This window comes from Equus przewalskii, unplaced genomic scaffold (assembly GCF_037783145.1).
Source record: "Equus przewalskii isolate Varuska unplaced genomic scaffold, EquPr2 ChrUn-9, whole genome shotgun sequence".
In the NCBI taxonomy this organism is placed as follows: Eukaryota; Metazoa; Chordata; class Mammalia; order Perissodactyla; family Equidae; genus Equus; species Equus przewalskii.
The window spans coordinates 1,236,026-1,262,719 of NW_027228757.1; the positions used below are offsets into that span (position 1 = coordinate 1,236,026).

The 26,694-nt window shown below is 47.6% G+C and overlaps 1 protein-coding gene across 5 annotated transcripts; it reads right to left on the reverse strand.

Moving 5' to 3' along the window:
* On the reverse strand, window positions 1-26,692 carry PMF1 (polyamine modulated factor 1). 5 transcript variants are annotated; one of them, XM_070608624.1, is made up of 8 exons: window positions 26,494-26,691; window positions 7,561-7,666; window positions 6,476-6,576; window positions 4,949-5,144; window positions 1,055-1,199; window positions 766-804; window positions 443-512; window positions 1-257 (listed from the first exon to the last, which is right to left on the reverse strand). In XM_070608624.1, the coding sequence occupies exons 1-8, from the start codon at window positions 26,652-26,654 to the stop codon at window positions 128-130; spliced, it is 948 nt and encodes a 315-aa protein (XP_070464725.1). In that variant the 5' UTR covers window positions 26,655-26,691; the 3' UTR covers window positions 1-127. The 5 variants fall into 5 exon arrangements, with proteins under 5 accessions (XP_070464725.1, XP_070464724.1, XP_070464726.1 ...); XM_070608623.1 differs by having other exon boundaries at window positions 766-1,199; window positions 26,494-26,692; XM_070608625.1 differs by lacking the exon at window positions 26,494-26,691 and adding an exon at window positions 26,265-26,377 and having other exon boundaries at window positions 766-1,199.
* Between the last annotated feature and the right edge of the window lie 2 nt (window positions 26,693-26,694).

Here is a 26,694-nt window from a genome sequence, read left to right on the forward strand (position 1 = left end):
TTCCTCTTCTGGAGTTTATTCTGGAGCAGCTAGGGACGATGAGGACTCCATCGTGCGGGGCAGGGAGGTCAGAGCGAGGGGAGGGGTCCTGGAGAGGAGCTGGGGGCTGCCAGCAGGGCTGTGAGCTCTAGGCCGTGCCGTAGAAGCGCCGATAGGCCTCCTGGAAGCCGATGTGGTCAGCCAGCTCGTCACAGTCTGGGTTGAGCTCACACACCTCCCTCCTGGGCTCCAGAGGGTCCGGGTAGGGGGCTGGGGCTCTGAGAGCCCAAGAGAGTGGTATCAGCCTCCATGCAAAATGCCCACCCTCTCCTCCCACTGCACATGGGGCTCCTGAGTCCTCGGCAGGGGGACCACCCTGTCCTCCCGCAGCAGCCCAGCGAGGCCACTCCTCCCAGCCCATTCTGGAGATGCGGAGTCCTGGCCCAGCGCCTCCCTCTCTCACCCCAGCCAATGATCCAGGTAGCGCCTGAATCTCTTCACCACCTCACTGCCCTCTTGCTTGGACACGAAGGCTGTGGAGCAGAGGGGCAGGGATCAGCTGGCTCAATAATGGTCTCATTGTTACTAATGTTCAAGAGCAGTGAGGCGCAGGCTCCGAGTTTGGGGAGACAAGGTGGGGAGCAGCCTGGCCTTCCTGACAGTCAGACAGGAGCTCATGGGGGTGGGGGGTGGGGGTTGGGACTGAGGAGACCAGGGTGAGAGGGGGTGCTGGGCAGCACCACTGGGAGATGTGGCACACAGCCCCGATTAGGCCCCGCGACCTACCTGCACCTCTGCCAGACTCTGCACGGCTGGGCTTTGCATCTGCAAAGGAAAGGAGCCTGGTTCACTCTGCTCATCCCTAGGGTCCTCCCTCTCCTCCCCTGCCTCTCTAGCAGCTTGCTCTTCCCTCCTCTCCCTCCACAAGGACAGAACTGGGGGCAAATGGATTGAGCCTGCAGCAGGGTGGTTAGACTCCCAAAGGGACTGCCAGTGGAAGGGGTGAGGAGAGGTAAGGCCATGGCGCTTTCCCCTCGCAGCTCCCACTGGCTGGGGTGGACTTGGGGGCACTCACCTGCCCAGCCAGCAAGGCAGAGTGCGGCCAGGGCCAGTAGGGCGAGGAGCGGGAGAGGCCGCATGGTGTGTTGGTGCTGCTGTTCGGGACTCAGCTGGGCTGCCTCTCCCAGTCTCCAGCACCGTTTATACTCTCTGGGCTGTGCCTGTGAGACAAAGGAGGGGGCGCCTGACCACAGTATGGGCTGGTCACGGGAGAATCTGCCAGGGCTATTTGGGGGTCATCTGGCTCTGTAGGCCAAACCCCAAAGGATGTTGTGGTTGGAGGTGCGGCTGCCAGGCAGGCCCCTGGGAGTGATGGAGGAGGGGCTGAGACTGCCAGGCTCTGGACATGGCCGCCGTGCCGCCCCCAAGGAGGCCGCCCCAGGTCCCCCAGCCCCTACTCACTCTTCCATGGAGACCCAGCCCCAGCCTCAGTTTGGGCACCAGCTGGACAGGCCAGGAGGGAAAGGAGGGCCTAGACAGAAAGGGGGGCCCAGAGATCTAAAATAGATTCGAGCAGAGCTGCACTATAGCTCTCTCAGACTGTGATTTCCACTGTCAGCCCAGCAGGCAGGAGCCAAACCCCAGGAAGGGAGTGCCTGGCGATGCCCTCATTCACCCTGCCGGGGCCCTGCCCCAGCCAGACGTCAATGGCAGGCCTGGTGTGGGGGCAGCACAGGGCCAAGAGCCAAAAGCCCACAGAGGTGGGGCCAGATGTGAGACAAGGACAGCCACACTGTCTGGGGCAGGCCAGGTGGGCGCTGAGGTGGGGACTTCCTTCCCTGTGCCCCTTGCAGGTGGCAGAGGCGGGGCCTGTGAGGAACAGGGAGCTGGGGAGCACCTCTGGGCTCCTGACGCTCTGATTCTCTTCCTGCCCTCGCAGCCTCCCCAGTGTCAACAACCTTGGGACCTGTCCTCCAAGTGACAGAACATCCAGCCTGAAAAACCCCATCCCACACCCGAGAGCCACTTCTGCTCAGCCTGGAGAGGAGGAGGGAGGGTGTCCTGGTACCTGCCCCTGTCTGACCTGTGTCCTCACTCACCACCCTCTCACCTGGTGGAGACCTGACAAACAGAGAGCCCTCGCTGCCCACCCCACGGCCTGCAGCTGGGCAGAGGGGGTCGGATGCTTGCTGCAGCTCCAGGCAGAGAGACCGAGCCCCGGGGCTCAATGCAGGGGAGAGGGAGCTGGTGAGCAGGGGCCACCTGATCCCATCCTGAGTATTCTCAGTGCTCCTGGACAGACCCAACCAAGCCTCTGCCAACAGAGTCAGGGTGAGGTCCTCACCAGGGAAAAAAGTTTTGCCCCCACCCGTACCACCCGCCTTCACCCTCCAGTCTGGAGGAAGCACACATCCTGCCATCGGCTCAGCCCCTCCTGCTGCCCTGCTGGCCCTAGCTGGGGAAGAGTGTGCCGTGAGAAGTGGACCAAGTGTACAGCTCTTTGGAGGGGCCACCTGCCATGTGTGTGAGCATTCACCACGCGCAAACACTGAGGGAGGCCCACCCTGGAGCCTTTCTCAGAATCAATCCAAACGGCAAGAAAAGGATGGGCTGGGTTACACACAGTGACACCCCCCCGGCAACTTGTCCTGGCCTCAGGGAACCCAGGGGACCTGGTTTCTGTGACAAGGGGCTTTGCTGTCCTTCTGCACATGATGGTCAGATACACCCCCCACCAACCCACCCCAGCCTGGAGGCTCTCAGAGCTCTGCAACCGAGGCCTCGGCTGGAGCCAGCACTCTGAGCCCAGGAGGGGGTCTTGGCCCAGCAGAGGCCTGGGAGAGGCTTAGGCGGAGGAAGCATCCTCACAGATTACAGTGTAGTGGAGGAAGTTTATTTACAGATGTGGGGAGAACATGGCAAGGCCCTCGGGCTGGCCAGCAAGGGGGCAATCAGTGGAGATTGAAAACAGATTCCCAAAGCTAGGTCCCAGGGAGGGCTCAGGAACGGCCAGGAACCAGCAGAGTGGGGCAAGGGGAGAGAAAGAGAGAGAGTGGCAGGGAGAGAGAGTATGAGAGTGTGTATGTGTGCTGGGAGACGGGGGTTGGCCCAACCCAAGATGAGAGAAAGCATGCTCCCTGATTGCCAGGGTGGGAGCTGGCCAAGAATCCTCAAGTTAGAAGAAAACATGGAGAAATCTGAAGGTAGTGTGTGTGCATGACCTCAAGGGAGCCCCAAAGGCACGGTGGCAGGGGCGACTGCTCAGGCCTCATCCTCCAGCAAATTCCATCACTGCTTAGGGACTGGGCACCATTTCAGCTGTTCTCAGAGGCAGCTTGCCCAAGCCCAGCATGCTGGGCCACAGGTCCTCGACCTTGTCTGCCCTCTGCTCCCAGGCCTGGCTGTCTCCTCCTCACTCAGCCTCCCTCAGCACGGCCACCAGCTCCTTCTGTTCTCCGTGGAGAGCCTGACATCAATGGGAGAGAACAAACTCAGAGATGAGAAAATCCAAACCCTTTCCCTCCACTGTCCTTGACACCAGGCCTGGGTTTCCCCCTGAACAATACAGAAGGGGTCTAGCTTGACACAGGCTCAGCAGGGCGTGTGAGGACAAAGTCATGTTAGGAAGGCTACCCCACTCAGCAGGAGTTTATGGCAGGCTGGGTGCCATGGCCACCAAGGCTGGGCCTCCCCAGGGCACAGCCCATCTTCAATAAGGGCCCCCAAAGTGTTCCCCTGATCCTCTGACCCCACCAGAGATTTCTAGCAGAGAAACTTCCTTGAAATTAAGTGGACTTTCAGCTGGGCTACAGACATGGAAATTGTGGTGAAAAAGAGCTCTCTCAAACTCCCACACGGGGCTCAGCATTGACTACTCAATCCAGCTGACCTCCTTCAAATGACAGTTAGGATCTGTAGCTGCCATGCGTGAGGTGTGGCCATAAGAGCAGGGGGCTTCATCCCTCTCTTAAAATAGAAGCAGTGAATGTCAGGGTGGCAAGGCCCTGGGGATCATTATTTGGCCAATTTGGAAGCTAGGGCCCAGACACGGGAGAGACCCACAGCTGCATGGTGATGGAGTGGCAAAGGCAGAGCAGTACCTTGCCTGAGGACTCAGCAGGGTGGCCCCAAGAGTGCCCAAGACACAACTCTGAGCTGGCCCACGAGACAGCACGAGGCTGAGGACCTGGTCATGACCACATGATGCTGCTGCTCGGTCCCCCGGGCCAGTCTGTTATCTGGGGAGGCTGGAGGGAGTGAGGACAAGAGGGAGCGGAGTAAGCCACCAGGCTTTCTCCTGATGCTGGCTCTCCGAGGCTCGGGGCCTTGCTGAGGCCAGGGCCGGGCCTTCACACTGCAGCTGACTGGTCTTGGGAAGAGAAGACCAGGGGGGCCTGGGAACCTGGATTTAGGGACCTGTTCCCCTTTGGAACAGGAGGGTCTGCCCCAGGAAGGGGGATGTCAAGTGGCTCTAAGTAGACATAAGTTGGACATCTGAATGATGGAGAGAAGCCGACGGGTGCCACCACTCAAGCCCCACTAGAAACTGTCTTTGGGAACCACATTTTGAGCCAGGAAGAAAAATCCATCTCATCACTTTGCAGCCAGACTTGCCAGGGTGTCATCCAGCCTGATCACCCTCTTCGCCCTTATTCACCAACTTGGCCTCAAACGACTTTGGGCCACTTTCAAAATTAAGTTCACCTTCAAAGGACACAGATTTGTTGCATGGGGGGTATGTTTTAGATGTGCTGAAGGCTCTAGAAGTCATTCTAATGTACAGATTTTAAAGATACTGGGCAGTGGTCACATGGAGTAGAGCCACCATGGCTACAGAGGCTTAACCATGACTGACACGAGTCAAGGAGGAGGAGCTGTCCCCTTAGGCAAGTCACTTGCCCTCTCTGGACCTGTTCTCCTCTGCTACAGCAGGGGAACAGACGCCTGAGGGCAGGGCTGGGACACTCACCTGCCAGGCCTGCTGCCGGGCCTGGCCCTGCAGCTGCAGCTCCTCCACCTGCCTGCGCCCAGCCAGGACGGCATCTGCCAGCTGTCTGTTCTCGGCCTCCTGTTTCTGCACCCGGCGCTGCAGGGCGTCCCGTTGCTGCAGGAAGTAGGGCACCATGGCGCGCTGCAGGTCCTTCTCTGGGATCCCGCTAGGGCGCCTGGAGGGCAGGACGGGGCACAGAGGGTGGGGAAGGAGGGGACATGTGTGGAGTGAGGGTTCCACTTACAAACCCAATCAGGGAATTCCCACCTCCACTCTCAAGCTGGGCTGGCTTTCAAGGCCTCTCCTACGGTCCCTCTCACCCCCCAAGACCCAGTCACATGGCTCCTGCTCCTGATGGGAATGTTAACCTCCTGTCCCTTAGCTTCAGTGCTCAGGAATCCACCTCTCTCCTCTCACCCCACCCAAATCTTAGCCTTCTCCACTATCCCTCCCATTCTCCTCCTCTCGTCCACATACACTTCCCCCATCTCTAACACTTCAAGGCTAGAGGTGACTTTTCAGCCCCTGCCTCTGTCCTTGTGATGATGTGCCCTGCTGGTGCATCCACTCCATCAGACTGTGAGCTGGAGAGGCGTGGGGAGGGTGGCAGCAGGATGAGCCCTCCCGGATGGAGTGGCTGCCTGAGAGCGGGCTCAGACCCAGAGAGGCCACAGTAAGTGTTGGCTAATGTGCCAGGGTAAGGAAAGATAGGAGAGGCAAGATTATGGGGGGTTTCTGAATGCCCAGAGTGAGGAGATAGGTCAGTTCTGACGGGCAGTGGGGCGGAAGCCACTATAGGTTCTCTAAAGAATTCTTTTTCAGTCATAAGACTTAATTCTCTTAAGTATTAAGGTCACAAAGCATAAAAAAATTGGAAGGCACAAAAAAGATTATTTACTCCCTCTGGCCTAGGATCCTGTTCAGGCGGGGGAGAGTGGTAGGAGGCAGGAGCTCAGGCCCACTCCTCGCCCCAGGGCCCCCTTCTCCGTCCTGTACAGGACATACCAGGCAGCAGTGCTGCCACTGAAATGTCAGCTCCAAGAGAGCAGGTCTTTTGTGTCTTGATCACTGCTGAATCTCTGGCATCTAACACAGTATTGGGCCTATAATAGGTGCTCCCTAAATATTTGTTGAACAAACAAATGAATAAAACCCAGATGCCTAGACCAGCCTAACCGACACAAGATTCCAAACCTGCCATTCTGCCTCTTCCCGCTCCCTCTACCCTTGCTCTCACATGCCAGAGGGTCCTGAAATGAGCTCCTCAGGGAAGGTTTCCCTCAGTCTCCTTCAAACCCCTGGACAACTTCCATTTGCCCCGGGGTGCTCCTCCCCAAGAGGGACTATGGTTTTACTGTTTTGGGTTACTGCTTCATGCTTGTCCTCTCCACCTGTCCCTGTCATAGGGTCCTCCCTTAGGTGCCGCGAGCCCAGAGTCTCATGCATATGGGTCCATCTTTCCCCCTGAGCCCTCCCATGGGCTGGGGGGCATCACCCCCTTCTCACCAGGCCGGCTCCTTGTGGTCTTTGCCTTCTTCCACAATTGTATCCAAGGCATTCAAGACAGCTTCCAGGTTCCCTTCTGCTTTGATTTCAGAGATTTCTTCCTGAAGAGAAAGGAGGAAAGGGCTATAAGGATTCTAGACAAGCCCATAGTGGAAATATGCTACACTGTTACCAGCACTTAGTAAGATTTTGGCTAACTTCTGTTCTGTGTCTTTATACAAACATTCCAGGGGCCAGATTGGTTAAGTTTGCACGCTCCGCTTCAGCAGCCTGGGGTTTTGCTGGTTTGAATCCTGGGTGCAGACATAGCACCACTCATCAAGCCACGCTGAGGCGGCATCCCACATGCCACAACTAGAAGGACCCACAACTAGAAATACACAACTATGTACCGAGGTGCTTTGGGGAGAAAAAGAAAAAATAAAATCTTAAAAAAAAATTCCAACTTTTCCATAAGATGTGATTTTTATAATTAAAAGGATAAAGTATAAAATAGAAAATAGTGGAGCCTGTGGCAAGCCTCTCCTCCTGCCATCATCTCTGAAAGCAGCAGCCCTTGCTGTTCTCCCCGCACCCAGTGTGCCCTTTGCTGATACCACTCATACACGCTGATGCTTAGCGGGCCCATCCTGGGTGTAACAGCATCCAAATGCAACTCTCTGGAGAAATTGCAGTTATTTAAAGACATGAATGGAATCCTGTCCTTTCCTGTATTCCCTGTAGTATGCAGTTCCACTGAATTCAACAGTGTGTTCAATGCCTACTCTGCGCCAGGCACTGCACCAGGCGCTGGAGATACAAAGAGGAGTAAGACCCAGGCCTGCCCTCACTGAGCTCACAAGGTCTGGCGAGGCAGACGACATACAAACACACAATTCTAGTCCAGGATGACGAGAGAAGGGACATTTAGGATACCCACGTCATTTGGAGGGAAGGGATGATTGCCACTGCAGCCTGCTGGGCACAGAGGACAGTTCTGGGGACTGAGGATAGAGAATGGCAGAGAATAGGGTCCCTGCCTTCAGGGGGCTGACAATCTGGAGGCAGGACCCAAGCCAGGACCTGCTGGGCTTCTTGCCACTCACGCGGATAGATGTCTGCAACTGAGTTATAAACTTGTCATAGATTCGCTGTGTCATCTCAGGCTGCAACTGGTAGAAGCGCTTGTAACAGTCAGTGAATCTCTGGTAGCTGGCAGGAAGGAGAGAAGGCAAAGGTGAGGAGGGTCAACCAGTCATCAGCTCTTGCCTGGGCACCCACTGCCTCTCATCACAGGGCTCTGAGCCTTGTCTGCTTTGTGGCGCTGGCTAAAGGCAGTGAACGCAAATGTCTCATCTGCAGCTCCAGTTACTAAGGACAGCTCAACCCCACCAGTCCCCACCAGTCTCTCAATTCCTCTCAGCAGAGCCCCAGTTGAGCACAGGTGTTTCTCCCTTAAAGAGGAAGTGTTCTGCCACAGTTCTTAAATTTTACCGAGCATCAAATCACAGAAGGGCTTGTAAAACCGAGATTGCTGCCAATCCCACAGTTTCTAACAAGCTCCCAGTGATGCTGACGCTGCTGGTCTGGGCACCACACTTTGAGAACTTCTGGTCATTCCAGTCCCTTTGCAGGACTGGATTAGGACAGGGCACGTGACCTCTGGGAGAGGTTTCCTTCCTCCTAAAAAAGGGCCACACAGGAAAGAACTGATGCCCTTTCTGTAGAACATGACCATATCCAGGTGATGCCTCAGGCTCACAGGAACTGTGGGGGCCCTGGCATCTTGAGGGCAGAGTTTATACCCTAAGGAGGCACAGCAGAAAGATGGAAAGAACCGGGGTCTCTGAAGACAATGTCAAGCTGCTGAAAATACCAACCTGAAGCCACCCTACTCTGGGGCTTCTTGTTATTGAGGTAATGGATTTTTCTTATTGTTCAAGCCATTTAAAATCAGGTCTCTGTCACTGGCAGCTGAGAGCACCTCACTGATACATCCCTTGTAGCTGGAAAGATCAAGGGGTACCCAGTAACTCCCAAAGCCTTGTTCCTCTTGGACAAAGAAACTCAAATAAGCTAAATGAACTCTTTTGACTGTTTCCTCTCTCTCCTCCTTGTTTTCTTGCCTGACTCTCTGCCTGCTCTCTCAGGCCCTTCCCCTTCCACAAATATTCACTGAGTGCCTGCTTGTGCTGGTCGCCCACCACGTGCTGGACGTTCCACGGGAATGAGAGTGTCACGCCCTCCTGGAGCTTCCAGGAAAGGGATGGCAGCGAACACAGAAACTCACAGGTGAATGTGGTGATGACCATTTGTGGAGAGTGCTCTGAAGGAAAGAGCTGGGCTTATGGGCCTGAGAGTGCATCATGGAGATCATCTTTAGGTTGCAGTGGGGGGCATCAGCATAGGCCTCTGTGATGTTCAAGTGACCTGCAGAAAGTGTCTGAGCCAAGGAGGAGTCCTCAAATACACGAAAGCTCATGTTTATGCTTCATCATGGGTGCGGATGCTCCTCAGCTGGGTGGGTCAGGCGGGTGGGCCACTGGACAGAGGAGTGGATACCTGGAACCCAATGCATAGCCCTCACCCCCACCGAGGAAATCCACCCTGGGTCCCCCCTTTCTCATGGCTCTCTAGGCTTCCTCCCTAATTCCTACCCACAATGTTTTTTAAAACAGGTGAAGAAAAGAGCAGTGGTGTGCTGGAGCCAGCTCACAGAAGCTTGCAAAGCACAACTGTTAAATTTTCAGGAAATCTGTGAGCCAGTTGTTAAATACAGCCATTATTGAAAATTAAATTATATAAACTTAAAATTAAACTATACTAAAAACAAAGGCACTAACTACTCAAAACATATGACTTCCTAATCATTCTACCACATTTTACTCTGCTCCTGAGGTCGTTTATATCTATTTTCTCTATCTGTGGAAATATACATAAAGGCGTGCTGCTCATTTTGTCTCAACTCTGTATTTAGTGACATTCTGTTGGTGAGCTTAGGAGTATTTACACCTTGGAAATTGGCAAACACCATAAAGCAGGGGTGTTTTATCTTTGGAGAACCATGGTAAGCATCACCAGCACACCTCTGGGTAAGGGTGACAGTCTCTCACCGTGGTGCACATTTGATATTAGTACCCCTGGGAGGCTAAACCTAAGTACCAAAAGGACAATACAAAGAACACGTGATGGGCATCCTTTCAACCCTCAGCAGAGCCCCAGACATCTTATTGCTTTGCTGCTGGCCCCACTAGCCACGCAGTCTGTGGCTACATGGAGGAATGTGGAGGGACACATGACACCTGACCAAGCGGGGCTGGAACTGAAACCAGGCAATTGTGGCTTAAAACGGGTTTGGCTCGGACACAGGAGATCCTGTTTCTCCTCCCAGCCCATTCAACGGGCAGAGGGTGTGAGCTGTGCGCATCTCTCCTCAGTTCAGGCAGCTGGCAGTGGAGAGGGCCCAGGGCAGGGCAGAGGCCAATTCTGCCCACCAGTGCTGCTCACGAACTCTTCTGGTGCCCCCTTCGGGGTTTGAGAAGTCAATAAAAGTGAAGGATTCCAGAAATATGTACATTCATACAAATACACAAGATGGGGAAATATGCTGCGAGGACAAGGCAGGCAGGCAGCCAGATTGGGTGTCAATGTCAGTGAGGACAGGAGGAAAGTGATTCCTTTTTTTCTCCCCCGTTTTACTGAGATATAATTGACAGACAGCGCTGTATAAGTTTAAGGTGTACAGCATAATGATTTAACTGACATATATCGTGAAATGATTACCACAATAAGTTAACATCCATTGTCTCATATAGATACAAAAAAAAAAGATAAGAAATTTTTTCTCCTTGTAAGGAGAACTCTTAAGATCTACTCTCTTAACAGCTTTCAAAGAAGCCTTACAGCAGTGTTAACTATAGTCATCATGTTGTACATTACATCCCTAGTACTTATCTTATAACTGGAAGTTTGTACCTTTTGCCTGCCTTCATCCAATTCCCCTCCCCTGCACCCCCTGGTAATTCCCCTCTTGAGAGCCAATGCAGACTTGGGAACGGTTTGAATGCCTGTGTGGATTTCGTGAAAAAATACACTCAGGGAGAAGCTGGAAAAGTGATGCATTTTAGAAAACACTCATGGACATCCCCCCCGGCCCCCCACCCCCAACGGTTGAATTGTATCTTCTCATGTAAACTGTAATATCCTCATGGATAGGGACGCTGTCTGCAATGTTGCTGGGAGCTCCAGGGAGCTCAGAACAGTGTTAGGTGCACAGCAGCACACAAGACATGCTGCAGCCCAGGCGAGTGGGGTGGAGTTGAGGCCTGGGCTGCCTGGCCCCAGGCCTGCCCCACTCCCAGCCACCTCCCCTACCCTGAACAGGGTACCAGTGCCTGGGCCACTTGGGCAGAGGAGTCCTCCCCCAAAAGCATGCCCAATGACCTGTCTGTCAAGCTCCGCTTTGCCCTCTGCTAGAATGGTCTCCTGGCCTTGGCCTTCCAAGGGGACACCCAGCTATGTGCTGGGTAAGTGCACTGGCTCTGAGGACAGACTGCCTGTCCTTTTGCCTGGGTTCAAATCCTACCTCTACCACTCATTGGCTGAGTGATCTTAGACAACTTCTTTATGTTTAGAAGCCTCCGTTTCCTTCTCTGTCAAATGGGGATAATAACTGTATCTATAACTTACAAAATTACTGTGAGGATGAAATGAGGTTACATATATAAAGTACTTGGTACAGTGGCTAACACACTGAACTGCTCCATGTTAGCTACAATTATTATTACTGTTCTCAAAAGAACAGTCTCACCGCCCCCTCAAACTGTAGAACAGAGTCAGTAACTTGGCTTTCCAGGGCTGAGAAGTCTCCTCCCCTGCAGAAGGTAAGTGCTTAGTGAATGCATCTTGGTTGCAACTGTATGTGCAGAAACCAACCCAGCTGCAGGAAGAACCCATTCTCCTCTGTGGCCCCACTACAGAGAAAAGACTAACCTGGGGTCTCCCAAAAAGGGCTCCATTTACCATCAATGAAAGTACCGTTAAAAACTGCATTTTCTGAGTTTCAAAACAGAAATGACTCTCTTAACTGATTTTAACCTACTTTTTTCTCTTAAACATTTATTATGCAGTATCTGAGACATCTTCACTGTTTTTGAACTCACTGAAAAAGCACTTCATTTATTGCACTAAAAACTCACTGTAAATTGAGTTCTCACAAAAGTTTAACTTAAAAAAAAATAACTTCAAAGTATTTAAGCCCAGAATCAATCTCTGGTGGCTTGTCAATGTTCCAGTTTATATATGCAGACAATTTGTGCAGGAATGGAAAGATGAGAGGCACAGACCAGCAGACATGAGCGGTGTACTCGCGCTAACAGAGCCCTGGCTGGCCTTCCTCCTCCATGGTGACCCGCTTGCTGCCTGTTTCACACACTGTCCACCAGAGGGCGGGCAGGAACTGGTGCTTCAGTCCCAATAAAGGAATGGAGGGCAGAGAAGCGTGAGACCAAGACCAACAGAAGCTGGGGATAGAAGTTGGGGATCATTGTGACAGAAATTCATGCTCTCCGCCCCCCACCCACCACCTATACAGCTGCCCCATTTCATTAAGAAATGTTTCTCTGTTTGATATCTGGGTAAACTGGGCTAAGGCTTTAGGACTGAGAAAGGGAGAGGGGAAGAAAACCAAACAGAAATGTTCCTTGATGAAGATAAGAGGTCAGTGATTTATGATGAAGACTGTATTAGAAAGTTATCTTTTGGGGTTGGTGTAGTGGTTAAGTTTGTGCTCTCCACTTTGGTGGCCTGGGGTTTGCAGGTTTGTACCCTGGGGGCGGACTTATGCACCACTCATCAAGCCATGCTGTGGTGGCATCCCACATACAAAATAGAGGAAGATTGGCATAGATGTTGCCTCAGCAACAATCTTCCTCAAGCAAGAAGAGGAAGATTGGCAACAGATGTTAGCTCAGAGCCAATCTTCCTCAAAAAAAACCAGTTATCTTAAAAATTCATCTTAATTATGTCTTTAGCTTATTAGGTCTCTTGGGCTAATTTCACCTTTTATTGCTTGAATTCTATGGGAACTGTCAGAAACTTAATAGTGACAATCTGAAATGGGATACTTTTTCTGAAAAAGAAAGACGGAAGGGGCCAGCCCCGTGGCCGAGTGGTTAAGTTAACACACTGTGCTTCGGCGGCCCAGGGTTTCGCCCGTTCAGATCCTGGGCGCAGACATGGCACCGCTCACCAGGCCATGCTGAGGTGGCATCCCACATGCCACAACTAGAAGGCCCAACAACTAAAAATATACAACTATGTACCAGGGGGCTTTGGGGAGAAAAAGGAAAAATAAAATCTTAAAAAATACACAAAACAAGCTCCTCCTTAACAATGGGAAATTTAAAAAGAAAAAAAAAGAAGAAAAAAACTAATGATTTAATAAATATTAGCATGAAGATAAAAAATACCATCAGGATAAGTGTATGAATTTATTCATTTGACAAACACTGAGCACTGACCATGTGCCATGCTGAGCTCAGTAGTACAAACCCTGCCCTCAAAGGGAGTACAGTTTAGAAGGAAAGACAGATCAATCCCTGGGAAAATGGGGATGGATTAGCCTAGGATGGGGGGCCTGGCAGGGGACTCAGGGAAGACTCCCTGGAGGAAGCAACATCTGAGACCTAAGAGAGAAGCAGGAGTTGGCCAGAGGACAGGAGAAGGCCCAGGAGGGGCAGCTGAAGAGCAGCGCGTGTGTGGGCCTATGTGGGAAGACGTAACAACAGGAAATGTTGGCTAGCACTGATAGAACCAGGCTCAAGCACTCTCCATGGAGTAACTCACTTAATCCTCACCATTACTCTATGAGGGAAGTTCTAGTATCATCATCCCCATTTTTCAGATGAGGAATCTGAGGCAGAGAACAGTTTGTCCAAGGTCACACAGCTGGGACATGGTGGAGCCATGTGGCTCTGAAGCAGGTGTCCTTGGCCTCCACGACACACAGCCTGCAGGCTGGTGGGGCAGGCAGGGAAGGGTCAGACACACGGAGTCTGGACTGTATCACAACAGGAGGAGCTAGAAAAGGGTTTTAAACAGGGATGGGACAGGATCAGATGTGCACTTAGGAAGCTCCCCTAGGCTGCTGTGTGAGGGCGGACTCAGGAGGCACAGCTGAGATGACGGCAGACTCAAGCAAGGCAGACATGGTGGGGACAGGGAGGAGGACAGTCTGGAAACAGATGAAGAAGAGAGAATCAGCACGATGGGGCTGAAGCCGCACACCACAGTCTGAGAGTCATCCCACACTTCAGAAACAAGTCACTACCAGTAGCAGGTGTCAGCTGCACATTCAAAGAGGATGAGATATTTCTGAGGCATTTACTTAGTCAGAACATTTTATATATTAAATCACTCACTTTCCTGTGAAGAACTTTCCTACGAACACCAACGGTCTTTGCCATTAGTTTAAAACTACCAGTTCACGTACAAATGCAATTAGCTCTCTTTCCTTGGTTGCTGTCAAATGTAGACTTTAAGTCAATTTACACAAATCATATTCTGCACAGCTCGGCCCAGGCAGGAAGACGGGACCAGGACGGGCATTGGGCCCAGGCCAGCATCTATGGACTGAAAAACTGTCAACAGTCTCTCACTCCCTCAACCCCCCTGGACTGCCACCACATATGGCACAGCTGCTGGGGTGCCGTGGGGAGCTGTGGCAGACCGAGCTTTCATCTGAACAGTACTAACTGGTCTTCAGTTGGGGCCCCACCAACACCACCTCTAACCAACTGCCTCTCTTGGCGGGTCCTGATTTGGTACAAAACACAGAAAAGGGATAGCCTCACCTGCTTGCTTTAGCTAAACAGCAGAATGGTTGTTTCTCAGGAGGCCCAGGAGGCTATGAGGACAGAAAAGAATCCTTCATTTTCAGAGGACAAGGCAGACGTCGCAAATGGTAAGCTCCAACAGGCCCATGTTTCTATGTCCTGAAGCCCAAGAGAGAAGAGATTTGGGCATCTTTGTCTCAGCCAATCCGACGAAAGGAAGATGTGCTAACTGAAGACAGCAGGGTGTGGGTCTGTGGGATCTGAGAGCCCAGCGAGGCCAGTCATCTGCCACTTACTCTGGGGTGCGTCACAAACTTGCCCTCCTAGTCAAGCTAATATTTACATGAAAAATACAGTGAGTTGTGGGGAAAATCCATCTCGGATTTAAAATATCCCTTTAAATAACTGACATATGAATAAACTAGCTGTTACTATGTAAAGACTCCTATCCCTGGCATAAGTACTTGCTCTTTGGGATTGAGGACTTTTAAGCTAATGACTTGGGAAAGGGTGAAGTACTTGCACACATCTTAAAAGTCTGTATTTAGGGGTCAGCCCCGTAGCCGAGTGGTTAAGTTGTGTGCTCCACTTCAGTGGCCCACGGTTTTGCCAGTTCAGACCCTGGGCACAGATGGCACCGCCTATCAAGCCATGCTGAGGCAATGTCCCACAGAGCACAACCAGAAGGACCTACAACTAGAATATACAACTATGTACTGCGGGGCTTTGGGGAGGAGGGGGAGGGGAGGAGAGGGGAGGTAGAGGGAGGGGAGGGGAGGGTGAGGGGAAGAAGAAGATTGGCAACAGATGTTAGCTCAGGTGCCAACCTTAAAAAAGTCTGTATGCATATGTGACATTTATCGAGCCCTTTCTATGTGGAAACCAGCTATATATTCCTATTTAACCAAATGAGGGGAAGGAGGTACTAGCAAGGAGAAGCAGTATGTGGAAACAGCAGGTAGCAAGGATGGGGGGACAGTGGCAGTGCTCAACACAGAAGAGCTTATGTGCATATGTGTGTTTGCGCTTGCATGCAAGTGTGCATGTGTTGTACACCCATGGCCCTGACCACACTGGAGAGATAGGGAGGGGCCAAGGAGTGAATGGCCTTGTATGCTGAGCTAAGGAGCTCACATTTGATTCTGGAAGCAACCCTGAGCGAATTAAACATTTTAAGCGGGAGGAGGACATGTTCAAATCTGAGCTGTGGACTGGAGGGAGGGGGCAAGACAGAGGCTGGAGGGTCAGTTTGGAGGCTCATGCAACAATCCAGTGAGAGACGGTGGCCTGAACTAAAGCACTGGCACAGGGATGGAAAGGAGGAGACTCAGGAAAGAGGCTGGAACCAACTGGGATGGGTGGTTAACTGGAAGTGAGAGGGAAGGAAGGGTCAGTGAGGACTCCTAAATCTCTGGCCTGGAGAATGGGCAGACAGTGGTATCTTCAAGCGAGTTAGGGACCACAGAGGGAGAAGAAATCCTGTTTCTGCCATGCTGAGCTTGATGGTTCTGTGGGACACCAAGTGGAGATTTCTAATGGTAGACTGTTGGAGATAGAGGTCTGAAGCTCAGAAGAGAGATACGGCTTAGGGAATTCTCATTTATTCCAAAACTATTTATTGAGTGTCTCCTACGTGCCAGGCACTGTGACAAGCAATGAGTAGAGAGTGGTGAACAAGACAGAAAAGATCCTTCCTCAAGGGCCTTATGTTTTATGTTGGAAAGATAGACCACAAATAAGTAAAGAGGCAGACAATAGCTCTATATACTGTGATAAGTGCTATGAAGCAATAAAATAAGATGTTATAAGGGGCCGGCCCGGTGGCGCAGTGGTTAAGTTCGCACGTTCCGCTTCTCGGCGGCCCGGGGTTCACTGGTTCGGATCCCGGGTGCGGACATGGCACTGCTTGGCAGCCATGCTGTGGTAGGCGTCCCACGTATAAACTAGAGGAAGATGGGCACGGATGTTAGCTCAGAGCCAGGCTTCCTCAGCAAAAAGAGGAGGACTGGCAGTAGTTAGCTCAGGGCTAATCTTCCTCCAAAAAAAAAAAACAAAAAAAACAAAACAAAAAAAAATAAGATGTTATAAGAAAGAATAATCAGAAGAGAAAGGTGGCTTTAGAGAAAGTTAGGGAAGAGATGGAGGAAAACTATTCCTGGTGGAGCAAACATCAAGTGCAAATGTCCTGAGGCAGGAAAACTCCTGACATTCTAGGAAATGAGGTCAGTACAACTGAGTTTGGTTGGAGGGGGGCACAAGAGGCAGGCAGGGGCTAGAGTATGCAGGGCCTTGGAGGCCACGGTAAAGGGCAATGGACAGCCAACAAAGGGCTCTCAGCAGCAGCAAGATATCAAATGGGATGTGACGATTCACTGGGGAGGTGAAGTAAGGAAAGCACAATGGTCACACATTTAAGGGACAAGTGGAGGAAGAGGAGCCCAAGAAGGAGCAGCTGGCGAGGTAAAGGGGCAAAGAATGGTGTCGGAAGCCAAGGGAGAAATTTCAAGGACACAGAAGTGGTTAATAGCATCAAATGCTACAAGGAAAGCAAGTAGGTCAAAGATGAAAAAACATCTACAGTATTTAGCAAGAAAGAGTTATGACCTTGAAAGGAATAGTTTTAAGGAAATGGTGGCAAACTGCCCCAAGCTGAGGAAAAAAACCGGAGGTGGGGAACTAGACCCTGGAAATGCAGAAATCTGAAGCCACAGCCCTGGATGCAAAGGAAAGGAAATTGATGGGGAGGTGGCCAGGAGGATGCAGGACTGGGTATTTCTCAGCCAAATTTACAGATGTAGAAACTCCTGCCTGGTGGCCTCAATTTTCTCTATGAACCAGGTATTGGGGTTATTTTCACTGAGAGGGTACAGGCGGCAGGGAAAGGACCCGAGGGACATGATGAAGATTTAAAATAGCTGCTGTGGAGAAGGGAAAGAGAACTGGCTGGGGGCATGAGGATCATGGGCTCACTGAGGGCCCAGCTGAAGTCCAAGACCATGACTTTGTGGAAGCACATTTCCCACCATGGGTGAGACTCTACAGTGCTGCTCAGCAGGCTGAATGCAGGGGCAGAGGAGCGCAGACAGAATACCGAACTTGGGCTTTTGCCAGTCAGTGGGTTGGAAGAATGAGGGAACAAAGGAGTCGAGAAACAGAAGAGTGGCTGCCTTGCATCTCCAACTGAACTTGTCCAAAGAGATGTCTTGATTTCCAACCCCAGACCTGTTCCTCTCCCCCAACTCTTAGTGGGGAGTGTTTCTTCCCCATCTAAGCAGATGGCACCACCCACCACCCAACCACCATCACGAAGAGTCAGCATCCTCCTGGAGTTCCCCTTTGCCTCATCTGCCCCTCCAATCAGCTCACATCTGCGCAGGTCTCTTTTCTGCACAAGGTCTCTCACCTCTACCACTGTGGCCCCTACTGTGCATTTAGCACCCCAGGCACAGGGCTTTGGGTTGACAAGCTTTTCAAGGACAGAAAATGCTTTCGACTTAAAAAAAACGGAATGGCTCCAAAAATAAAATCTCAAAATTGAGCCAATAATCGTTATCATAAATAAATATAAAATGTAACATTACGTCAACTAGTCAACTGCAATTTTAATATAATTAAATAAAACATATTTAATGTGGAATGTGGATGCTTTACCCCTCATAACCTAATTTTTAAATATACCATTATAACATGATATTTTCCCATGAGTCAGTATTATTCAAAATCAAATTTTAAATACCTGCATGGTATTTTATTAGATATTGTTGTTATACTCACGTAACCACCATTCTTCAAATCTTGGATACTTTAAGTGGTTTTCAATTATTTTCCACTGAACATTGTGCTATGATGCATATCTTTGTACATAAACTTTTTAAACTTCTTATTTTAATTTTTTCAAAATTTTTTTTGCTTTTTCTCCCCAAATCCCCCCCAGAAGATAGCTGCATGTTTTAGTTGTGGGTCCTTCTAGTTGTGGCATGTGGGACGCCACCTCAGCATGGCCTGATGAGTAGTGCCATGTCCACCCCCAGGATCCGCAGTGGTGAAACCCTGGGACACCGAAGCAGAGCATGCGAACTTACCCACTCAGCCATGGGGGCCGGCCCCTAAACTTCTTATTTTAAAATAATTATAGATTTGTATGAAGTTGCAAAGAAATGTACCCTTCTGAATGTTAACACCTTATACAACTATAGTACAATATCAAAACCAAGAAGTTGGCCTTGGTACAATCCATACAGCTCATTTAGATTTCAACAGTTTTACATATGTTCATTTGTGCGTGTACATCTTTGTAATTTTATTACGTATGTAACCTTGCATAATCACTACCTCAGTGGAGATACCAGATGCTTTTTAAATACATTCGACACGATGTGGGCTGGGGTCTCAAAAAAAATCAGAGTCTAGAGCCTAGAAAGACCTTAAGACAGCCCTACCAACAATCTATTCTCTGCACAGCAGTCAGAGTACCTTTTAAAGATTAGTCACTACAGAGACAGCCCTGATGGCCTAGTGGTTAAGGTTCAGCACTCTCACCCCTTTGGCAGCCTGGTTTCACTTCCCAGTCGCGGGACCACACCACCTGTCTGTCATTTGCCATGCTCTATCGGCAACTCACATAGAAGAACTAGAACGACTTACAACTAGGACATACAACCATGCACTGGGACTTCGGGGAGATGAAAAAAAAAAAAGAGGAAGATTGGCAACAGATGTTAGTGCAGGGTGAATCCATCCTTGCAAAAAAAAAAAAAATCAGTCACTGTATTCAGAGCATTACAAATAGTGATTTTTAAGCCAATGGACAGTCTCCCAAACTTGCAAAAAAAGGACCAGTCATGACTTAAAAACATCAATGGCTTTCCATTTCTCTTGGAATAATAAACTCCCTTGCATCTAATAAAAATAATAACCCCTGCGTATAAAATGCAACAAAGATTATGAGGAGAAATAGACATAAACAACTGTGACTGGAGATTTTAAAAAAGAAATGGATGGCTCAATCAAGTAGATTTTTTAAATGACCATATAAAAGATTTTAATAATAAAATTTAAAAGCTCAACCTAGTAAATAAGTATAGAATTTTACACCCAAGAAACAGAAATTGCACATTCTTTTTGAGTACACATGGAACATTCACAAAATTGCCCATATACCTGGCTACATAGTGTCAAAAATTCCAAAAAAATCAGCATCATACAGACTGTGTTATCTGACCATAACGCAATAAAATTAGAAATCACAACAAAAGGATAACTTTTTAAAAAATTACATGTCTAGAAACCGAATAACATACTACTAAATAATCATTGGGTTAAAGAGGAAATCATAAGGAAAATAACAAAGCACATAAAATTCAATGACTATGTCCATATGTAAAAGAATGAAGTTGGATCCCTTCTCATCCCATATACAAAAATTAATTCAAAATGGATTAAAGACCTAAATGTAAGAGCTAAAACTGTAAAACTCATAGAAGAAAACATAGGCATAAATCTTTATGACCTTGAATTAGACAATGGTTTCTTAGATATGACACTAAAAGCACAAGCAACCAAAGATAAAATTCTTCACAATTTTTTCTAAATAAATAAATATTAATTAATAAATAATCTAAATTGGACTTCTCAAAATTAGAACTCTTACAAGTTAACAATAAAAACATAAATAATCCAATTAAAAAATGAGCATAGTATTTGAATAGACATTTCTCCAAAGAAGATATACAAATGGTCAATAAGCACATGAAATATGCTCAGCATCATTAGTCATTAGGAAAATGCAAATCCTAGCCACCATGAGATACCACTTCACACCCACTAGGATGGCTATTGGCTAGAATAAAAAAGACACAATAAAAAGTGTTGGCAAGGTTGTGAAGAAATCAGAACCCTCATAAACTGCTGGCGGGAATGTAAAATGGTATAGCTGCTTTGGAAAAGAGTTTGGTAATTCCTCAAAAAGTTAAACAGAGTTACTATATGATCCAGCAATTTCACTCCTAGGTATATGCCCAAGAGGACTGAAAAACTTGTTCACAGATATTCATGGCAGCATTATTCACAGTAAACAAAAAAGTGAAAACCACCCCAAATGTCCATCAACTGACGAATGGATAACAAATGTGGTATATCCATACAATGAATATTATTCAGTCATAAAAAGGAGTGAGGTCCTGATACATGCTACAACATGGATGAACCCTGAAATCATTATGCTAAGTATAAGAGCCCAGACACATAAGGCCACATATTCTATGGTTCCATTTATGTGAAATGTCCAGAACAGGCAAATCCATAGAAACAGAAAGTAGATTGGTGCTTACTAGGAGCTGGGAGGTGGGTTTGAGGAACGGGTAGTGACTGCTAATGAATACACGTTTCTTTCTAGGGTGATGAGAATGTTCTGGGATTAGACTGTGGTAATGGTTTCACTACTTTGTGAATATACTAATTGTATGTTTTAACAGGTGAATGTTATGATATATGAATTATATCTCAATTAAAAAACAAATGCCTATGAAAATATTAGATACCAGAATTTATAGAACCCAGAAAAAAGCAGTAATTATATGAAAATTTATAGTTTTAAACATACTTTTCAGAAAACAAAAAAGATTGAAAGAGTGAAATGTTCAACTCAAGAATTTGGGAAGAGATTAATAAACCAAATGTAAAGAAATAAAAAACAAAGAATTAATACAGATAAGGATAGATTCCAAAGATATAGAGACCAACAACAACAGTGCAACACAGAATTTTCTTAAAAAAACCTTATTCTTTAAAAAGATTAATAACATAGAGAGAACTCTGGCTATATAAAGTCCAAAAAAGAGAAACAACACATAACGGAAAAAGGGGAAATAATAAAAATTTAAATAATTTAAAATATTTTGAAGTTATAAGTTAATAAAATATAACAGATAAAAAAGAAATTTTTGAGGGCACATCTGTAAAATGGCAAATCTGTCACAAGAAGAAATAAAATCTGAACAGACTTGTAACCATTAAAGAAACAGTTATCTACCCAAAAACCTGCAACAAACACTATGGAGACTACTACTACTACAAACACTACTGGCATCATTGCTGTTTAACGTAATACTGGCAGTTCCTCATTAACCCCCAAAAGTTCTAGGCCTAAATGAGCTCTTCCAAACTTTTAAGGAATAGATAATCCCGATCTTATATAAATTGTTCCAGAAGAGGGAGTGCTGTCCAACTCTTCTATATGACTAATATATCCTTGGTTCTATAGGCAGATAAGGACAGCAAAAGAAAAAAAAATTATAGGCTCATTTCATTTATGAGCATATGAACACAGATCTAACTAAATCTAAGTGTACTTTTAAAATGCCTCATAGGGGCCGGCCCTGTGGCCGAGTAGTTAAGTTCATGGGCTCCGCTTCACCGGTGCAGGGTTTTGCGGGTTAGGATCCTGGGCGCAGACCTAGCACCACTCACCAAGTCATGCTGAGGCAGCGTCCCACACGGTAGAACCAGAAGGACCTACATCTAGCATACACAACCATGTACTGGGGCCTTTGGGGAGGAGAAGAAGAAGAAAAAAGATGGGCAACAGATGTTAGCTCAGGGCCAATCTTTTTAAAAAAAAATAAAGCATCATAATCAAGTAGATTTATTCTAAGAATGAAAAAATAGTTTACCTTCCATAAAATCTACCAATGTAGACCATCAACATTAATGAACTGAAGAAAAATTACAAGATCATCCTTATAGGAGAAGAAAACATTTGATGAAATTCAACACCTAATTATGATTTTTTTAAAAACTCTCAGAAAACTAGAAAGAGACAAGGACTTTCTTAACTTGCCAAAGACACGTACCAGAAACCTAGAGTCAACATTATGGAGAGACTTCAGGAAACATTATGGGGAGCTTTAGATGAGGAAAAGGACAAAGATGATTATGTCACTCCTACCGTTTAATACTAGAAGTTCCTGATAACAATACAGATGAATCTCACAAAGGCAAAAGGAAAGCAGAGGAAAAGAAACCAGACATAAAAGATAACACCCTAGTATAAGATTTCATGTAATAAAGTTAAAAAAAAAAAAACCAAGCAAAACTAATCTATGGTAACAGAAATCAGGAAAGTGGTTTCCCTTTCAGCTTAAGGTAAAGATGAGAAGGGGGCATGCAAGCACCTCCTTGAGTTCTGTCTCCTGAGCTGGGTGCTGGTTACACAGGTGTGCTCATTTTGTAAAATGTTATCAAGCTGTACACTTATGACTGGTGCACTTAGAGTGAAGTTATACTTTAAGAAGAGTGGAGCAAGATCGCTAGATACAAAATTATCTTACAAAAATTAATAATTCCTCTAAGCCATCAGTAACTTTTTTTTTTTTGAGGAAGATTAGCCCTGAGCTAACATCTACTGCCAATCCTCCTCTTTTTGCTGAGGAAGACAGGCCCTGAGCTAACATCCATACCCATCTTCCTCTACTTTATATGTGGGACGCCTACCACAGCATGGCGTGCCAAGCAGTGCCATGTACACACCCGGGATCCGAAGTGGCGAACCCCGAGCCACCAAAGCAGAAGTGCGAACTTAACCACTGTGCCACTGGCCCGGTCCCATCAGTAACTAATTTTAAGTGAAAATGGAAAATAGAACATTCACAATAGTAACAAAACTATAAAGTATTAGGCAGTAACCTAATAAAGAATGTGTGAGTCCTTAAAGAACCTTAAAACTCTACTAAAAGACATAAAAGACAGCCTGACCAAATGGATCGATTATATCACGTTTGTGGCTGGATGAAGGCATTGTAGAGACAGTCCACTGTAGAGACAGCCAATTCTCCCCAAAATAACCTATAAATTCAGTACAATCCCAACGAAAATCGTAGCTGAATGTTTCAAGAAACCAGAAAAATTCATTCTAAAGTTTACAAGGAAAAATCAAGGTCCTCAAACAGCTGGGCCAATTTTAAAAGGGAAAAGAGGGGGACTCGCTGTGCCAGACTTAAACGTTCCTACAAGGCCTGGTATTAAGAACCTGTATGCACTGGCACAAGGACAGGCAAATAGATCAGTGGGGCAGAAGAGAGACCCAGAGACACAGGAGGTACAGGGACCTGCCATATGATAAAGAGGGCTCCATAAAGCAATGGGCACAAATAAACCATTTAGTTGACAATGATTGGGAAAACTAGAAAAATAAGATTGGCTGAGACCACCAGCTTAAACCTTAATCAAGACATATAGGCTCTATAAACAAGACTCCAAAAGCACAAACCATAAGGTGAAAAAAAATGAATTACATGAAAATTAAGGATCTTAAAAAATAAATTGATTAGATGATAACTTATAGTCATGTATTGACGAGGATTTTGAGAAATGTGTCGTTAAGCGATTCTGTCATTGTGTGAACACCACAGAGTGCACTTACACAAACCTAGATGGTATAGCCTACTGCACACCTAGCCCATATAGCACTAATCTTATGGGACCACCATCGTATATGCAGCCTGTCGTTATACGGCGCGTGACTGCATTATGACTGTCTGAGGGATGCTGAGTCCAGAGGCTGAGAAAAGGAGAGTCAGGAGGATCCACACAGCTTGCGAGGGGGTTCCCTGAGATGACTGCATTTCTCTTTCTGCTTCATCCTCCCGGGTTAAAGTGTACACAACTAAAATTTGTGTTATTTTTTATTTAATTAGATTTCTGTTCCTCAAAGGACATTATAGACAAAGTTAACACCTAACAGACAGAGAAAGATATTTCCTTCCTCAGTCTAAAACTGACAAGGGATTGATTTCTGGAACACACCAAGAACTCCAGGAAATGAGCAGGATAAAAACCCCAATTAAAAAAAAAATGGGTCTGAAAAAAACGCTGGAGGAAATGAGTAGCCAGTTTACAGAAGAGGAAGCCAAATGACTAATACGAATATGAGGAAATGCCCAAACCTATGAGGAATCGGGGACACGCAGATTAAAGCAATAATGAGATACCCCTTTCACACCTTCAGAACGGCAAATATTAGAATGGTGGATACTCAGAGACAGGAACAGCTTTTCTGGAAAGCAATCTGACAAAACATAGGTAGGTGCAAACCCCTGGATTCAGCAATCTTTCTCTGTCAGGTACCTCAGAAAAATTCTAGCATTAGTCCATGAGGGGATGTACAGGGATATTCACCCTGGCATGATTTGTGGAGGAGGGAGCTGGAGGCAACCAAGTGTCCACGATAGGGAATGAGTAAGTGCTGGACGCATATCACAGAACGACAGGCAGAAATGAAAAGCTCTGACCCATACGCATTATAGTACATAGTTAGATCTTTTTTAAAAAAAAATGGTGTTGAGTGAAGAAAGACATATGTAGCACAACTATTCATATAAACTTAAAACATACACAGATAAAACAACATATTTTACAAAGACAGAAACATATTCATGTCAGTTTCTTGCACTCATACTAACCCAGACTCCTCTCCCCATTGCTCTCCATTCCTTTACCCTGATTTATTTTCCCTCATGGCACCATAATGTCTACTCCACAACAGCAGGGACCTTTGTGTCTTGATCATTGCTGTATCTCCAGCTCCTAGAACAGAGCCTGAAACACTGTAGATGGTGAATAAATATTTGCACATAAATAAATGAATAAATGGAGGACATATAGCCAGCAGAAAGCAGGGCCTAGAGGAGGGGACGGGAGGGCAAGAATGACTTAGGGAAAAATAATGGATTAGTCAAAGGAGGGACCTTGCCTGGACATATAATATGGTGTGTCATAAATGGTCCATAAAAATAATTACGAATTACTTTATCAAGTTCATTACTATGGAAACTAGGCCCTGCATAAGGCTGTCACCTGCCTGTCCAGCCTCCTCTGATTTTACTCTCCCTCTGGTCACTTTATGAAGGCAAGGCCTCTGCCAGTTCCTAGAACAATCTGACCATCTCAGGGCCTTTGCATAAGCTGTCCCCTCTGCCTATAAGCTTTTTCTCTAGTTCTTTAGAGAGTCAGCTCCTTCTCATTCCTCAAGCTTCATCTCAGTGTTCCTCAAAGTGGGCTCCCCTAACTCCAGCTAGTGTTTTCCTTTCCCCCATGTTGCTATTACATCACCTGCTCATTATCTTACCAAGCTCTACTACTATTTTGTTTACTGCCTGTATCTACCCATTGAATGTAAGCCCCAAGACAGGGGCCTTGTCTTCTTTACATATCCCCAGTGACTGGCACAGAGCAGGCACTCAGATATTTGCTGAGGAAATCAATGAATGAAGACGTGGATCCTAAGGTCTATGCAGGAAAGGTAAAATACTAAAACCAAGAGGGAAGGAGATTGGGAGAAGACCGGAGTCTCGACGAGGTCAAAGAACAGGGGTCGTGGGGGTAGAGAGAGGTGGACGGAGAACAGGCAGAGGGCAAACCCCCTGAAGCTCTGATAACAGTGTTTCAGCATTAATGTGCTGGGGTGGTAGGATCATGGGCAAAACTGTTCCTTGAATGGGTCCAATACTGTTACAATATTCTTCGTATAAAATAGAAATCAAGATAGGAAAAGCGTTTCTTTCTATGGTAAAACATTTAATCCTCAACGGCCACTCCGTGAAGGCATTATCACGCCCATAGCAGTAACATTCTGATGCTATGTGGCGGGCACTGTTCTGCCACGTGTTAGGATTTGTAGAATTAAGCAGATTCCTAGAAGGGAGCCAAAGTTTCATCATGATGAGATTTTGATAAGCGCCTTCCGTGTACTGACTCACTCAACTCAAAACGACCCCTGGAGAAAGGTACTACCGCTACCATTTTGATGGGGAACCGAGGCACAGCGTGGTTGGGGCTTGCTCACGTTCTGTTGGGCCAGGACTCGAACCCTGATCTAATCACAAAGCCCGCATCTTTCCTCTCGACCAGCTGAAGTTCTGGTCAAAACGAGACGGAGTGGAATTAGAAGCAGCCAGGTGGCCAGCTCGGCCACACAGTACCTGTGTTGGTAAACATCACGTGACTTCCCGAGGATCAGGAATTGACTGTAGTCTGATTCAAGGCTGCCAGGCGGTCAATAACCTTGGAACCCCGAGACCCACGTGACTGGGCTGTTTCGCTGTCCTGCTCTCGCGTGATTTAGACGCTGGCGGGACAAACCGCTCCCCTTTGCCTCTCCTCCGCCTCACCGCCTGAGGTTTGCCCTCAGCCTCACTTCTTCCACCTTACCTCCCGGCGGCGATCAGCTTCTGGAGAAAAGTGTCCACCATCGTGTCGAGGAGCTTCACCCTCGAAATGGTAGTGCCGGGGGGCACAGGTTCCAGGGACAGCCCCTCAGGCCCTTTTTCCTCACAGCCGCTGCCTACATTAACGCCGCTCGCTTCAGCCATGTTGAAGTCGAACCGCCAAATCTAACTGGCCCGGCCGCCC

Coding starts and splice junctions, on each gene's coding strand:
- PMF1 (XM_070608623.1), bottom strand. CDS start 26,654: ATGGCTGAAGCGAGCGGCGTTAATGTAGGCAGCGGCTGTGAGGAAAAA. Junction 6,577..7,560: donor AGTTGCAGACATCTATCCGC/GTGAGTGGCAAG, acceptor CTTTCTCTTCAG/GAAGAAATCTCTGAAATCAA. Junction 513..765: donor AGAGTCTGGCAGAGGTGCAG/GTAGGTCGCGGG, acceptor TCTGCTCCACAG/CCTTCGTGTCCAAGCAAGAG.